We start from the raw sequence: 16295 nt of genomic DNA, 5'->3' as shown, positions 1-16295 counted from the left end.
TCTAGAGGCAGTCATTGGCTGGAAAAAAACAAACTTTTTTTTTCAGCCAATAACTAAACACTCGAGCTTGCCTTGAGCCTGAGTGTCACGGAAATCCCCCTGTGAAGAGGCTGAGGAGGAATTGGACCAGTGGCAATGCATGTATTCTGGCTAAGACAGTGGAAACAGACTGTAGCAAAGTCTGTGGGAAAGAAATAGGGAGGCAAACATTGATGGTAAGTGGAACAGGTGCTCAAAATGTCAACTATTATGATCGTCAGATCACATCTCGTCCCACCTGCATCATCACACTCTACCACCGCGGCTGGAGTGATGAACCACTTGATGTCGTTTAAGTTCAAACCGAAGTTTAGCTGGGTGGTGCAGGGAGTAGACGTCCTTTTTTAACATCCTAGAAGGCGTCCTTAAGGGATTGTAGGGTCGGGCTGCAGTCTGCAAATATGTAGATACCGTTGTTTTTAAAAGTAATCTCTCCTTTCTGTCTGGACAATCACATAATTTTCTCCTTGTTGAAGTTCAGCATCATGGGTCTCGATCTCCGTGCGTAGCCATCGGAAGTTATGCATCTGCCCAGGTGCTGTCTCGCAGGTGACCCTTGGGTCCATCAATGTACAGTAAAAGCAAACTCAGTAAGCACTGAGTTACATTTTGGTAAACCAACTTTACAAATATCTGTAAAAAGAACATCTGATTGTCTGTGGGAACGTAAAGTTGAAATGATGGCAATTGCAAAAGCAACATATTTGCATGTTACATATTTAATTTTGTTAATCTTATAAAGCCACAGATAAAAAGCACTAGGGAGGCAGACAGTACTCTCTCGACAGAGCATGCAGGTTCACATTGCTGCCGCTGTTCTATGTAGAGAAGCAGCTCTGCAATTTCAAAATAAATTGGACTACCAAACAAGATTTAATTAATAGAAGAAAACCAATGTTGTGTTTTAAAGATCTGCTTCAGAAATAATCTACTCTTTTCAAACCAAGTACTATACTCTTAATGACTTTTTTAACCAGTTTTTAAAGTCAGACTGCTAATTTAATGGCAAATACAATATTCTGTTTGGCTCATAACTTAGTAAATCTGACTTTAATGTCAGTCTTTAATGTCTTTAACTTTAACATCATATTCACACTGTTTATATGATTCCTAACACTATAGAAATAGTGATGCGAACAATGCTGTGTACTCCGGTTGCCAGGCAACGACATTTCATCACCAGATTCACTGTTCTGAGTCTGTACAATGACAATAAAAGGAAGTCTAAGTCTAAGTCTAAGTCTAAGTCCCTCACCAGCAAGAGCTTAACAACTGTTAGAATGGCTAAACCAAAGACTAAAACCTGGTGGAACTTTAACTTAGCATTTATGTGTGTGTGACCAATTAAACTATTTGTCAAGCTGTTTTTTATGCATTTACTATAAATCACATCTTCACAAGCAGCAGTTCTGATGCATTCAGATAACAATCCAAATGTTTATTCAATGACAAGTTGAAATGTTAAATGAATAAACCCTTCCTGGCATATACGACAAAAAGAAAACACTCAAATAATCACTTGCTCTCACCAGTAAAGTTAGAGTCAACAACTGAGACCTACCAATAAAATATAATCCACATGATTACATCCTGCTTCAAAGCGGTGATGTATTGTAATTGTCAGTGTTTGTCCGTTCGTTTGTCCACCAAACGAACGGATCAAAAGCTATGCACTAGCTTTGATCTATGGTCTACTCACACTGGCTTTCTCCATATGCACTGGTCAGGTAATACCTTTAGGGTACCCTGACCTACCCTGACAGTAGATCAGGGTAAGTCGCGGTGTGTTGCGGTCTCTGACTGCCTTGGTTCTAGTTTAGAATTGGATTCAAGATGAATGCACGTTTTATTTTTCTTGGTATGTAATCGCTAATTGAGCTTCACTGCTGATGCTCAGAAGTGCTAACAAAACCCCTGAACACAAGCGTACACAACCTCAGATATCTGCAATGAATGGGTTGGTAAAAATACGGCAAAATAACATCCATGCAGCGGTTAGGACCGTGTGACAGATGCAAAGAGGCTGAACTCAAAAGGAGGGGGAAACCCATTCATAAGCTCAAGGACAAACAACAGAATGTTAGTCTTGCAAAGGGAGACCTAACAAACATCTGTGCTGCGGCGTTGCGAGGGGAAGCCAACAGGGAGATGAGATGTAGCTTTGAGGTTGTATTTTGTAAGCCTGGCAGCAACGCTCTGTTTCCAGCAGGGTGGAGGACTAAGACCGATTAATCCATATGTGCATAGCGTTACATTAATCTGGAGGGGAGAAGACTGGATATGGGCTGCAGACGCCTCTCCCAAGGCTTCGCGGGTCAAATGCTGCAGACGTTTCATCAAGGGGATCGATAAATCGTAAATACCAGCCAATGCAGAACGCTGGTGAGCAAGTACTGACCGGAACTAGTGTAACAGGTCATATTTCTCTTGTATTATCTCCCCCGCAGTGAGTCACCGTTCTTCCTATGATGTGTTTTCCTTCTTTTCACTCTGCTGGGATGGATGACCTTCAGTAAGAAGACATACAAGCTGGGTTTGACAAGGAAGCTTTTCTCCTTCGTCCACCGACTTGTTGGGAGTCAGTGAGCAGGACTTCACATCTTGTGACGGACGTTTCTTCAACGGAGCAGATCGATCGCTTTTATTACACGCCACTGGGGGCTGTCTACATAATAGAGAAAGGAAAATTAAGTCTCAGTAAAATGTCTCAATTGAGGCTGGAGACATTTTACTTGGGATTAACCCCCGAGGGGACCCCATGCGTAAGTCTAGATAACTCAGAGGAAACATTCCGTAAATGGATGTGACATTTTCGGAGAAAAATATCACGTTAAGGTGGGAACTGTTTGTCTCACATTAGCCATCTCCTGGAAGGAGACAGATGCACGTATGCAGGGTGTTGTTGCCATGCGAACACATCATTCACAAAAAGAAAAAGTCTGGAGCAGCTGAAAATGTTTTCGAGGCATAAGCATATCACATGTATTAAACTGGCTGCTCCGGTCCCAGAGGCCATGGAGCTATTTACTGGGGAACCACCGCTCGGGCTGACAATATCAAGAAATCGCCTTCAGGAGGCCTGTGGGGGTAATGTCAAGAGGCAGCTTGTAGATTTTATGTAGGAGGCGGTCTCCATTAAGAACGAGAGTTCAAAGCGGCGTGGGGCAGCCTGATTTTTTCTTCTTTTTTTTTGTTGGAATATAAAAATGCAGGGGACGATTGTAGGGCCAGAATGGTACCAGAATGGAGAGGGAGGGCACTTCGCATTCATCAGGGGAGGCTGTCCAGTCCACACATCAAAATCCAGTAGGGCTGAGGGGGGACGCCATCCCCCTGGCTAGCAAAATGCATCCCCCTTGTTAAAAAAAACTCCTCCCAAGGTCACTATTAGCCAGACAAGGCATGGCTAGTCCAATAAACAATACATTATTGAGGAATAATTCATTTTGATGCAGCTTTTTCTAGTCTTTATTGCACCAGCGGCCCCGGAAACTAACAGACCAATTGCACGCTTTGTAAATCATCTTACTATGATGATCTATGAGGCTACTCAGCCATTTAAATCCGCGCATCGAGGCAGCGAGTGAGATGGATACGCACACACCAGCAGCGAAGCAGGCAACATAATCAGCAGGAGAAATAAAGACAGAAAAGTTTTTTCGCATGGCGTGATCAAAGACGGTAAACATGATAGAGCATTTAATTCGGTATTGACAAAATCTGACGTTTCGTTTATTTATTCTTCCCACAGGCGGTTCCAAAGTAGCACGTCTCATGGCGATTATTGAAATCACCAATGTGAAACGCTGTTACTTGTCAAAGCACAGAGCATCTTTTGAGCTCGCATGCCCACTCGCATCTGAGCCGAGGATGGAGAAAACAAGCATGAAATACTCAGGATCCCCCGCCATGGCTGCATCCACTGAAGAAAGAAATTATTTAATTTGTCCCTGGTAATCTGGCTAAATACACATCAGACGAAAGGCTGGTCACCCCCTCCCCATACAAAGGCATCCTTCAGTATATTTGAGATATGTACATAAAGTTCTTTAATCGTGCCCAAGAAACAAATCCCACTCAGAATCATCCTGGTAGCCATGGAAACGTGAGACAATGTAAATTCTGAAAGGAAAATAGCTGGACTTCAGTGTTTGGTTGTTGTGTGTGGAAAGTGATGTTATTAAAAAAAATACTGGACACAATTTGAGAAAAAGAAATAAAGAAAACACAAGCGCCAGATTGAGCTGAAGCCCAGTTTGTCACCATGGAAACAAAACAATAAAAAAATGAAAATAAAATTACTACCCAGTAAAAGGCACCATTGAACATTATGATTGATACATCTGTGATGGTTTGTGGAAAATCTGAAGCAGTTTTTGGACAATACTTCTGAAGGAAACTCTTGCAGTGATTATTATAAATGACTTTATTCCATTTCTCTAATTGGACGTGTTTAAATGTTTGTTCAATCCCACTAAACACATCAACTACACTTTTAACCAAAAGAAGAAGAAAGAAAAGATACAACATACATCAAAATGCTTTATGATGAAACAACTAATAAAAAGAAATCAGTCCCCAAACACTCTTCCTGAACTCTCCCTTCTCATTTGTGAACAAATGATCAATTCAAGAACTTCCCTTCCACAACTTATAATAACAGCGTCACCTGTTACTTAGCAACCGCTACACCTGCGTAACAAACCAATTAGGTGTGTTTGAGGATATCTGAAAACTGTAATTTATTAACCTCTTGTATAAAGTGGACTGATAACCCAGGACTGACCTTGTTTAGTCACAAGCATGAACACTTACGTTAGCCCGTTCCTGATGGAGGTTTCTACAACTCCTACAAGCTTACAGCTTATTCAGCTGCCCACAAACTTGGACTTGATTAACACTAATCAGGAATCAATCATCCAGCCATCACCGATGCTGACCAAGAGGTGTGACGGACAGGCAGCAGACCGAGGTCCACTTGGAGCCTTTGGGGTTTTATGGGTCTTGGAGGTGAAGTCAGCAAGTTTTTTTTTTTTATTAGCTCATTAAATAAGTAAAGTTTTCATTTCCTCCTTCGGATTCCAGAGGGAGGCGCTGGGCCGGTTTTTGGTTTGGCTATTTAAAAAAAAAAAAAAAAAATCAGTTTATAAACGGTGAAACCAGTAAAGCTTAAAAAAAAGCTTCTAAGACTGAGTAACACATTTATATATAAGATGAAAGAAAAGAGATCAAATGAACCAAAAGAGACGATATGATGATGGGATGGGCAATAATGAGCATTTTCAATATACTTCGAGCCACTTTAAAAACACTTTTTGTGTTTTTATTGACATGGCATCAGCTGTGCCTCCAAACATCCAACCTGATTGGGAATCGTTTGTGAAAAATCAGTCGAACGGAAAAGATTTAAATTCAAACTCCTGCAGGTAGACAGATTCCAGCTATAGACGTTTCCTCTAATAACACAGGCTGTCAATTCACTGTATGTGACTCATTTACTTTGGGCATTAACCATATAATTGCAGTTACAGTTTTTAGCTATTCTGCAAAAACACACGCAAATAAACCAACACGCACTTTTTTTCTTCCCCAACACACACACTCACACACTCACGGACGAGCTTTCCCCTCGAAGCTTCTCTGAAAAGGTTTATAGAATCTTAAAATAGCCGTGTGGTTTGTGAGGACAGGGATTAAAAAAAAAAGAGACACTACTATGGAGCTGCTGTGGTGTGACATCACACACACACACACACACACACACACACACACACACACACACACACACACACACACACACACACACACACACAGGCCCTGCCATCGCCATCTCATTGTACTCCCTAACTGGGGCGTGAGAGGGGGAGGCGTGCAAAAGGGGGGGAGGAATGACGAGAGAAAAGGAAAGGGGATGAGATTGGCAAGAGGTGACGGGTAGAAAGGGGGCAAGTAAAAGACATGGAGGATGACTAAAAGGTAAAAGGATATGAAAGAGCGCTGCAGCGGGGAAAAGCTGGAGACTGCGTGGTGAAAGGAAAATGAAGACATAACACAGACGCCTGGTTTGTGTGCAATCGCTGCCAGCAGATCTGACAGAATTACCTTGGCTTGATCTGTGAATATTCGTGCAAACACACTTTTGTTTTAAAATTAAAATCACAAACACAGGTGCAAAGACAGCAGGTCCAGCTGAGGGGATTGTCTCGTCATTCGTGAGACCGAGGGGACCTGTTGGCTGACGGTGACATCCTGCTGTTGCGTCGTACGGTAAAGACAGACAGCGCGACACGCCAACACGGCCGCGGCGGATGCAAAACAGCTGCAGCGGCTCTGCCGAGGAGAGACTGACATCTCCAGCAGCCGCTTCCAACAAGCAAACAACAATAAGTGATGCTCTCTGCCAACGGAGACAGATAAACACAACATGGAGACACATAAACAAGTGTTGTTACACCGAGAGGAAGATATTTGAAATCCCTTTCTCTGGCTTGCGATCGATACGCCACATACGGCCCAGAAGCCGAAGCAATAGGTCACAGTCACAGTCGGGTATCAAGTCTCTCCATGAGAAAAGTTTACTCCGGTGAACTTTTATTTGATTTGATGTTTGATACATGGAGGCGACTTGGATCAATCTGTAAGTTAATCGGGGCGAATCTAATTATCTCCACTGTCATATATCGAGTTTGGACATCTCTTACAGGATCAGACACTTCTGCTTCCCCGACGACGCTGTCAGGACGGGTATATGTCTCTCATGCACATTGTGTTCAGAAATAGTTTACATGAACTCGCAGTAGAATTGATCTGATTTTATGTATTTTGGCTTCATTTTTGAGGTATTTGTTTGATTTTAATGAACTAAGGACCTCTGGGTTGACGTCGGCATTTCCAACAGTCAAAAAGACTTCCCTACTTCAGGCGCACGGATGACTCAGTGGATTATTTCGCATTTTATAACACATTGTCAGCTGTTTTACAGAGGCAGTTTTCGGGGCATTGGTGAAATATAAACTAATAAAAGCCTAACTTTATCTGAAGTGAGCCAGCGGAAGGTCATGCCCTGAGAAAGGGCTAGGGCAGAGCCTCCAAAAGTTTGGATTTCCTACTGAAAAGGGCAATTTGCACCCACAAGGGAAAAGGCCAACCTATTCCTGCCCCCTGAACGCCACTGGTTGTCAGTGTCAAAATTGACTTCCGTGAGCCGGCATCACTGCAAGAATAGAGCAGGAGTCGAGGCTGTTGTGTCTGGGCATCTGCACCGCTAGCCGGACCATAAAGCTGTCGGATATAGCCCTTGACTGACAGGAGTTTTGCTCCAGTTGCCCAGCTGATGTCAAGAGGAGCCGACTCATAATACTGACAGTTATACCATGGGCTTTATATGTGGATTGTGAGTCAAAAACAAGTACATAGACAGCGTTTGCATGGCTAATAAGCTACATTAGCTCGGAATGCCTTACGTTATGCTGCATTATGAACCAAAGCTGCCTGCGTTTGGCTAGAACAGCTGAGTTGGCCGACCTGTATTGTTGGGTTAATGCATACGGTCGTAAAGCATGCTTCGCAAATTGCAAGATAATCAGAAATGCGTGTTCTCCATATGTGAATGTGATTACAATCTTACACTGAAAGGTTAACGCAGCCATTCTTCCAAACTACCCGGACTTTATCTCCTACACCAGGAATTCTGCCTCACATATGGACTGATGGACGGGTCCTTTGTGTGGGTAAGCTGTGATTTCACTGGTGCCATAAAGCGTAACACTGTGGCAACAACTTTAATGGATGGCACTGATCTGCAGAGTGTATATTTGCATTATTAGATGCAAATTTCCTTCCTCTTAAAGCAATAATGTGCTGCAGGGTGTGTGTGTGTGGAGTGGAATCAGCCTGGAGCAGCTTCCTCTATATATATATATATATATACATATATATATATATATATATATATATATATATATATATATATATATATATATATATATATATAAAATTTTATTTTTATTTTTTTATTAGTTTTGGCAAAGCATTACTGTTCTCTCTTCCTTCGAAATAGGGATCCATCCAGCAGCATCTGGATATAAGGCAAAGTCTCTTTTTTTAATTATGTGCTATTATCCTTCCTGGCCTGGACAGGATGTGCAAAGACATATGTTTACTGTAGAGTATTTTTTCTTGCATTGTAATTATTCCAGGAATCACAATGTGGTTACAGCCACCACAAACAGCAAAAAAAAAACAATAACAGAAAATTACTTTGTTATTTTTCAAAGTGATATTTGCATCATTTGCCTGAATTTGTGCTTTTATGAAGGTCCTGACCATTGAGTTGGGAATTTCTGCATAGCCTATAAATGAAACGCTGCTAGATTCAAACTCTTTAAATTTTACTTGTGTATTTTCATGTATATCTACCAGAACTGCATCACAATTAAGTTTTTTCTAGGTTCCTTTTTTTGCATTGATATTTCATTATTGATACTCTCTGATGTTCTATAGCAGTTAGCTGTGAACTAACAGAGGTTTTCCTTCCATCAGATCTCTCCCTTTCATTTACATGTGATATTCATGTACAAAGCAGAAGGTCAAATGCTCTGCAATGCAATCTATAGCAGGTCAGTTTATTTAAGTCTATATCATTTTTATTCTAAGTCCCTCGACACAAGCGTTTAAATCAATCAGTAGGAGACAAATTCCATACTTAGCCGTTATATTTACACATCCTGTTCTCACATTGGCCCCCAGACAATAGTACGCCTGCATGTTTTTATTTTAATAACCTGAGGTTATTAATTCTTCCTTTCCAAAGGCTAAATCAAAAAATGTCCAGCGGTGCGTTTTAATGTGGACGGGGAGAAAACTGTGTTTTGAAAATTATGTCCCTGGTCGTGGGTTTTGTGGCGGTTAATTTATTTTTCTTTTAAAGGAAGTGTGCCCCCCTACCCAACCTCCCTCTTCAATGGAGAAGGCAAACGGCTGCTGTCTGTACTCGTGCGTTTTGGACAGATTTGGGGGTGGTATCTGTGCGTTCTCCTTTATTTCATCCCCAAAAAAGCAAAACAAAACAAAAAATTTTTCATTTGGAGCAGATCCATGTAAATATGCTTCCATAAATTTTATTCCCTTCCAATATTACTGTGAGATGTCCTTTTTTTGAACCGTAAATGTATTTTTTAAAAGAAAAATTGGATTGTCTGCATTTTCATTTTCGAGACAACAGCTATAAAAAGATGTAAATGTAAAAAAAAACCTGACATGTGCAGCTGCCTTTACCGCGAGCTGAGCGTTGCCCTTTGTCGAAATAAAAAGGCATTGAAACATTTCCCCGTTAAGGTTATTCATTCAGGTTTTAGTGTGGATGGTGACCTTTCAGAAAACAACATGTGAATACTAGTGTGGATGAACATCGCTGTGACACATGAACAGCGTTACAAAACAAGTGTGGAGTCGCTTGTGATTGATGACGACTCGATCCGTCATCGAGACGCCGGGTATCCATACCTGTGGTGTACATGAAGCCGGAGACAAGAACAGAACAGAACTAAATGGCATAGTCTGATTTAGTCGCCATGGTAACCATATCATCCAGCTAACCTTCTTTTGTCTGTCTTGACCTCTTCCACAGAAAAACAAACCCATCATTCGATCTTGCATCACAGGAATCCAAGGCTACCGAGACTTCCCGACGCCTTCCAGCGCGGCGTGGATGAGAAGCGTTCTGTTTCACCGCTCATCCGTTTGTTAGCGGATGCGGGGGGGTGGGACTGGACCCTATCGCGGCCGACATGGGATCACCTGTCCATCACAGGGTTGACACAACCGCTCACACTCATGGGTAATCTGGAATGAATCTTTTGCATGATTTTAAACACGACAGAGGACGTTGGAGGGAAAGACGCCATGCGGGTTTGGGTGTGTGCTGATAGTGAAAAGACAAAAAAAGATGGATGGTGGGGGTGAAGGAGTCAGAGACAAGAAGGAAGTAATAGCTAGAGTGCAGGGGAGGACTTAGAGAGTGGATGACGCAGCACTAGATCTTCTGCAAGTGACAGCAGGTGTGGGGAGCAGGTGTTAAATATTAAAACAACTCAGAACAGAAACTGGGCAAATGGCCCCTACTGATATGGGACATCCCAGGCTACACACACACACACACACACAGAGTCGCACACACACGCGCGTTTAACACACACATACACGCAGATGCACGCATGCAAATACGCAGACACCCCAGAAGGGGAGCATCCCACCACAGTAGTACAGCAAAGCAGAAAGAACATGCATGTTTAATTCACTACCTTCCATTTCAGCATGTTCGTGTTCTTATGCTATGCACTGTGACCCCCCCCCCCACACACACACAACCAACCAACCAACCCCCATGTTCCATCCCCACACACCAAGAAATGGGAATTAAAAAAGAACAGATGAACAAGGTTGGCAGAGAATCATACAGGGGAGGTGGGAGGCGTAAGTCAAAGCCAACAGCGGTTCTTATTTCCCACAGCGGTCCCTCTGTAATGGAAGTACAACATTCCAAACTAATCTCGCTCCTCTCCAGGGCTTAGACATGGCCCTTCTCCTGGTTCAACCCGTGTTCCCGTAAATGCGTCTCCATTCTCACACATCCGTCAGCCTTTCCCGTACATTTTTTTCTCCCCGTCTTCCGCGCTGACACGCATTGTGGAAGGAGAGTGAAAGAGAGATCCGTTCCGACATTATCTCTTTTCTTTTCGCCCGGGCTTCACAAGACAAAAAAATGGATGACGCTTTCATTTGTTCGGATTGATCCACTTGTGGTGGAACTCATTGCGGCGGTGCCAATACTGCCGGAGGTAGATGGAGAAGAAGCAAAAGCGCACAATGGGATGCAAAACTCTCAACGAAGGTCCTCGGGCTTCAACCCCCCCCCCAGACCTGAAATCATCCACAGAAAAAAAAGAAGGCCTGCAGGAATCTAGTTGTAAATGTATTCTTTCTTTTATTCATGAATCAGTTTATTAACATATTCCTAACAAAATTACTATATGTGGATGCGTGAGCGGTTCTACAATTGCGCATTCGCAGTTCGAAAGATACTTGTCCCCCACGTCCGCCCCGGGGCTGTTGGTGATAAATATGGTGAAAGCCGTTAATATGGGGGTCTGGAGTCAAATGAATGTGAACTGTGGTTGGGTTTGCAGCGGGAAACAGCTGAGCGGGACTTAACTTAGGCCAGGAGATAAATGATGGTGTGGGGAAAAAAGCATATAAAGTGGAAATGTGGAGGGTTTTGTGTCGGGAAGAGTCTGCAAAAGCATCTGCCTGGGGGGGCTTGAAGATTCTTCTTATACATTGCAGATTAATTACAAATACATGCAGATGCAATGCATCCATCGACGGTGTGGAGACACTATTCCATGAAAGAAATTTAACGGAAAGAAGTTTGAAAACCTGTCAGACGTCAGACGTCACACTGCGTGTAAACTTAAGGAAATCTCGACAAATAAAAACTGTCGTGATAATCTTATTTACAACAGGGATCCACCAAATGTCTCCTTCTGTTTATATGCTAGCGTGAGATGGCTCTGTGGCCGACGACTAACAAAAATGACAATTGCAGAGAGTCTTTAGTTGAAATGTGACACAATCGTGACAGTTAAATTGCCTTTTGGCAGCTTAACACTGCTTTAACAGCGAGCATTTCACACTTACAAAGCCCACCTCCACATATATCCATTATTATAGAGCATTTGCCTGCCTGCTAAAGTTTTGTTGGTTTTTTTTGTATTTCTTGGCGCCGTCTTCTTCCCTTTTCTCCATCTAAAACATGATGTGTAGACGACTCCTGGATCGAGAGCCAGGATAACCAAGGCAACAGTGGATGAGCGGCTCATTTTTCACTGGTACACTTTAGACCTGATTGCGTCATTAACAGCCTGCTCGAGCTGCGGAAAGGACTATATTGTTGGTTAACCCACAGAAAACAGGACGGATTGGTACTAACCCACTGGGATTTCTTTCAATCCTCCAGATTAGCAATACCTCACTGACAGCAGGTCTGGAAGCAACAGAGACAGTCAGGAATACATACAAGATGCCAGATCTTTGTAATGCATATGAAACATTTGCGACGTTAGGTTTGTCTTTTTCAAATTCTGAATATTCACACATTAAAGATTATAATACGTATTTTTTTTGTCCAATCAACAGGAAGTAATTGCCATTTGAATGATTAATCAGCGATGGAGGGCATTTGCTGGACAGCTTTCTGAAAAGTGATAATTTATTGGTTTTCTTTATTTCACACTGTTCTGCGTTTAATCTCTGGATATTCTGGACACTGTTTGGGATGGAGCAAAGGATTTGAATATGGCGATGGGAAGCTATGATTCTCAGGGATATTTATAACCATGGACGTCCTGCACAGAGAGGTTCACCGAACCCATTCCAAATCCTGATAAATCTCCGGGTGCATCGTGTTTTCAGTTTTATTACACTTTTAACTTTGGCCGCTAATGCACAATGAGACGTTCAAATTACATCAGGTCAATGGGGCCACTTCACTTCCATCTAAAACTGTCTCTATCTTTGGGCTTTTCTGAACTAATTGAATATTAGTGCGTGAGTCTGAAATTGCGTCTCAGGAAGGAACCCACAGAGAGAACATCCAAGGAACTCAAGGAAGGAGATCTGAACACAGAGTGAGGCGGCTTAACTGTCGAAAATAAAAATCCAACAACCTTACATAACCTTACAGGAATTCCTAAAGAGCAGCAGAGTTTTTTTCACCATTCTCCTGGACCCGAGCAGCCTGGTTCTGCTCAGGACCGGTGTTTCCAGCTGGTTATTTACAGGCTGCACACTCTCATGTTCACAGCTGGAAGCTGCCAGGAATGACTGCACTTTGTACCACTGACCACCGAGGAGTTCAATTAGAGCAGCTGGGGGTTAAGTACCTTGTTTAATGGCACACCGGTAGCAGGAGAAGGTGGGAAAAACACAATTTACTTACTTTCTTGGCCATTATATTGTCAGTTGGGGGGGTTGAAGTTGGTGACCTTCACGTTGCATTCTCTCTCAGACCAACTCACAGTCTCTCTCTTACCCCCCCCCCCCCTACAACCCACCACCACCTTGTTTTCCTTGTTTTTTTCCTCATGCACGAAAACCAGCATCCCTCGTCAACGTGAGCTTTAAAGGTTGCATCGCTGCACTTATCGGTTTCTGTGTTTGGGCTGTTGATCCCTGAGAGATTTAAAAGCCAAAGAACCAGTCGTGTTTTTTACAAAGCTTCATCTGTGTGTCAGTCAGCTCTGCAGAATTCAGACAGAATTCTGCAAAGAGAGACGTCTATCCCATATCACACCCAAATAATTCAAAACTCCAACCTTAGAGGATATTTTCCCTTTTTTCTCATGTTTTTCTGGCATTCCACTGAGCGTTAGATATGATTCAGCGACACACGCTGATATTTCATTTGCCCTTTTTTTTTTTTTTTGCTTTGCATATCTTGCTTTTAGACCTAAAAATCCATTACTGCATATTTAAACAATGTTTTATCATATGATAAAAAACGATCTGCCAGAAAGTGCTGCATGTTGTGCACGGAAATACCCCTGCTGACCTTATGAATGTCTAATACACGATACAGGAGTTTTTAAAAGGATGCTTAAATCTTATTTGGAATCACTTGATTCCAAAAATACTTCCACTTCACTTTGAAACTGAAAGTGTGACGGCGCGGCTCCGATTGAGCAAATAATCTTCAAAAACCTCTTTGTGTGTCATTTTCTTATTTACAAACTGCTAAACACGACATCCTCTGACAGTCTATATAGTATGTAAACGGAAACATGTCTATTCTTAAATCAAACATCCTGGAAAAATCCACTAGACCCCCATTCAAAGGAAGCAAATATTCATGTTTACCTAACCGTCTGGTTTTACACTTCACAAAGCACAGAAAGTGGTTTTTCTAGATGGTGTCTGCTAAAGTTGGACCAAACCGCGAAAGAACAGACAAAAAAATGTGTGTTTGAATGATGTCAGGAACATAATTGCTGTGTGTAAAAAAGCAGCAGTGTTTTGTGGGCCGGCCGGCGTGCATCACGGGTGCTAACCTTGTCGGCCATGATCATGGAGGATCCTCCGTGAACTCCCAGAACAGGAAGTTGTGTTTGAACGGAGAGGAAGTCGAGGATCTGGGCGATAGCCTCCTGATCGGTGCCGTCAGCAAACACAATACCGTGAAGACGAGTGCGTGACAGGAGATCACACACCTGTGGGCAGGGAAACACAAAGTCACCCGTCAAACAACACCACAGAGAGTGTGTGTGTGTGTGTGTGTGTGTGTGTGTGTGTGTGTGTGTGTGTGTGTGTGTGTGTGTGTGTGTGTGTGTGTGTGTGTGTGTGTGTGTGTGCGTGTGTGTGTTTCTCACCTGTGTAATCACAGACTTCGGGTCAGTCTGGTTGATCCTCAACGCCACCACGGAAACGTCGAGGGGATCTTCAGGGCGCCGCGGTGGGCGGAGCTGCTGATCGGAAACGTGACGCGTTTGACCCATAATCACACCCACGCTAAGCCCTGGAGGCTTCTGGGATGTCACAGGCACCATCATCTGGGTGAGTAGGAGCAGCATCCAGCCCACTACACCCATCGTACCCTAAAAACACACACAAACCAGACGTGAACCCCAAGCAGGGATCAGGAAGGAGGCGTGAGGATTTGAGAATTAGACACTAAATTTCTTGCATTCTGGTGTCTTTTTTTGTGCTTAACTGTCTTTGAAAAGTCAAACGGCGAATGCAGGTGCTAGACAACATAATCCCTACACCTATGGTGCAGACTCCTCTCTCCTTTTCCTCCTCTTGACGGCTTAATTTCACAAAATGATGGGAAGCCAGAAGCGTCTGTCCACGTTTATATAAGTAGAGACGCATTGAGCTGAATAAACTGTTTCACTCAGTGCTACTGCATGTAGAGGGACGCAAGATTTACGTAGGAGTGACAAATAATGGCAAAATTTATACGAACACTCAGCCTGTAATGAAAGTATACTTGATATTTACAGCAGAGTATGTGGCCAAGAAGCAGTGGAAGAAGAAGAAGAAGAAGAAGAAGAAGAGTGTGAAATACATGTGATAATCTTCCATTCTTGCTTGTGTATTTTTGGCAAAGTTTTTTACACTGGATGCCCTTCCAGCTGCAACAGGTCTTGGGACTGGCATCCAGTTGACACTGGTTTGTGCCCCAGTGGGGCTGCAGATGCCAGGGACTGAACCTGGGGCTGCATACATGTGAAGCATGCGCTCTACATGTTATGATCTTCTCATCCATTTTTTTCATTAGAGGTAAAAACACTCTCAGACCTCTCAGATCAGCAGAGAGATCAGCCCTGTTCCTCAGTCCATGATTGTATGAAACAAGACAATTTCAGACTGAATTCATGTCTGATATCTTCAGACTTCAAAAATATTCCTTCACGGCAGTGGCTTCTAGTTGAAAAACCGGCGGCCTGCAGCTCTGGAGACAGAAAAAGTCCTCCAGTCTCCTCTGGTGTATGAATGGGTTAACAAAAACGCAGCAGGGAGCTGAATAATGAAATAATTAGAACACTTAAAATTCCCAAAACATCAAACGGTGGCTGTCTGGTACATCGTGGAGACGTGTCCTCAAGAGTGTCCTGAAAAAAACCCGTTGAAAAATCCATTATTAACAATGGAGATCTATAATGTGCTGACGTTCAAAACCGTAACCATGGTAACGGAGATAATAAAATCTGACAAACCGAAATTTCCGAATTCCCTAAATAAGAACAGGCACACTGATCACTGTATGTGAGGTAACTAGAGGCACCGGTTCAGGCGCTGTTCGGACACGCCCACCCGATTATCTGATAGGCCAAATCGAGTTGTGATGTCAGTCCAAACTCATCAATAACTCAAGACTCATCGTGATGTGATCATGACGAACATGACCTGATGAATATGATGAACTGCGCATTATTCCAATCACACATTCCAAAAATCCGTTCCTTTCAAAGTGGGTGACCAACAGGAGACGAGAGTTAAAGCTAACGTCTCGAGTCGAGGCCGTCATGAGATGCCCTAAATCTCTCTCTCACTGTCTGCCTTTATTTCAACATAATCTGTGCCTGTAGGCGATGTTCAAAGTAAAGTGCCAGCTATTAATGGATAAAATAAGCCTGAAATAAATGTAATCTGATTTTACTCCCGTCAGGAGGGGGTATGAGAAGAACTATTCCAAATTG

General features: G+C 42.8%; 1 protein-coding gene across 1 annotated transcript in view; it reads right to left on the bottom strand.

Moving 5' to 3' along the window:
• grin2ab (glutamate receptor, ionotropic, N-methyl D-aspartate 2A, b) overlaps positions 1-16295 on the bottom strand; it is an 84822-nt gene that overhangs the window by 53370 nt on the left and 15157 nt on the right. Inside the window, exons 3-4 of the mRNA XM_068321059.1 lie at positions 14463-14687; positions 14145-14303 (exon numbers count right to left, since the gene is read on the bottom strand). Of these exons, the coding sequence (XP_068177160.1) occupies positions 14145-14303; positions 14463-14687 (384 nt within the window). The remainder of the gene's footprint in view (positions 1-14144; positions 14304-14462; positions 14688-16295) is intronic.

The sequence above is a fragment of the Antennarius striatus genome, chromosome 8 (genome assembly GCF_040054535.1).
Source record: "Antennarius striatus isolate MH-2024 chromosome 8, ASM4005453v1, whole genome shotgun sequence".
Lineage (NCBI taxonomy): Eukaryota > Metazoa > Chordata > Actinopteri > Lophiiformes > Antennariidae > Antennarius > Antennarius striatus.
The sequence above is the reverse complement of the archived record's forward strand: the minus strand, read 5'-3'. Positions and strand labels throughout refer to the sequence as shown.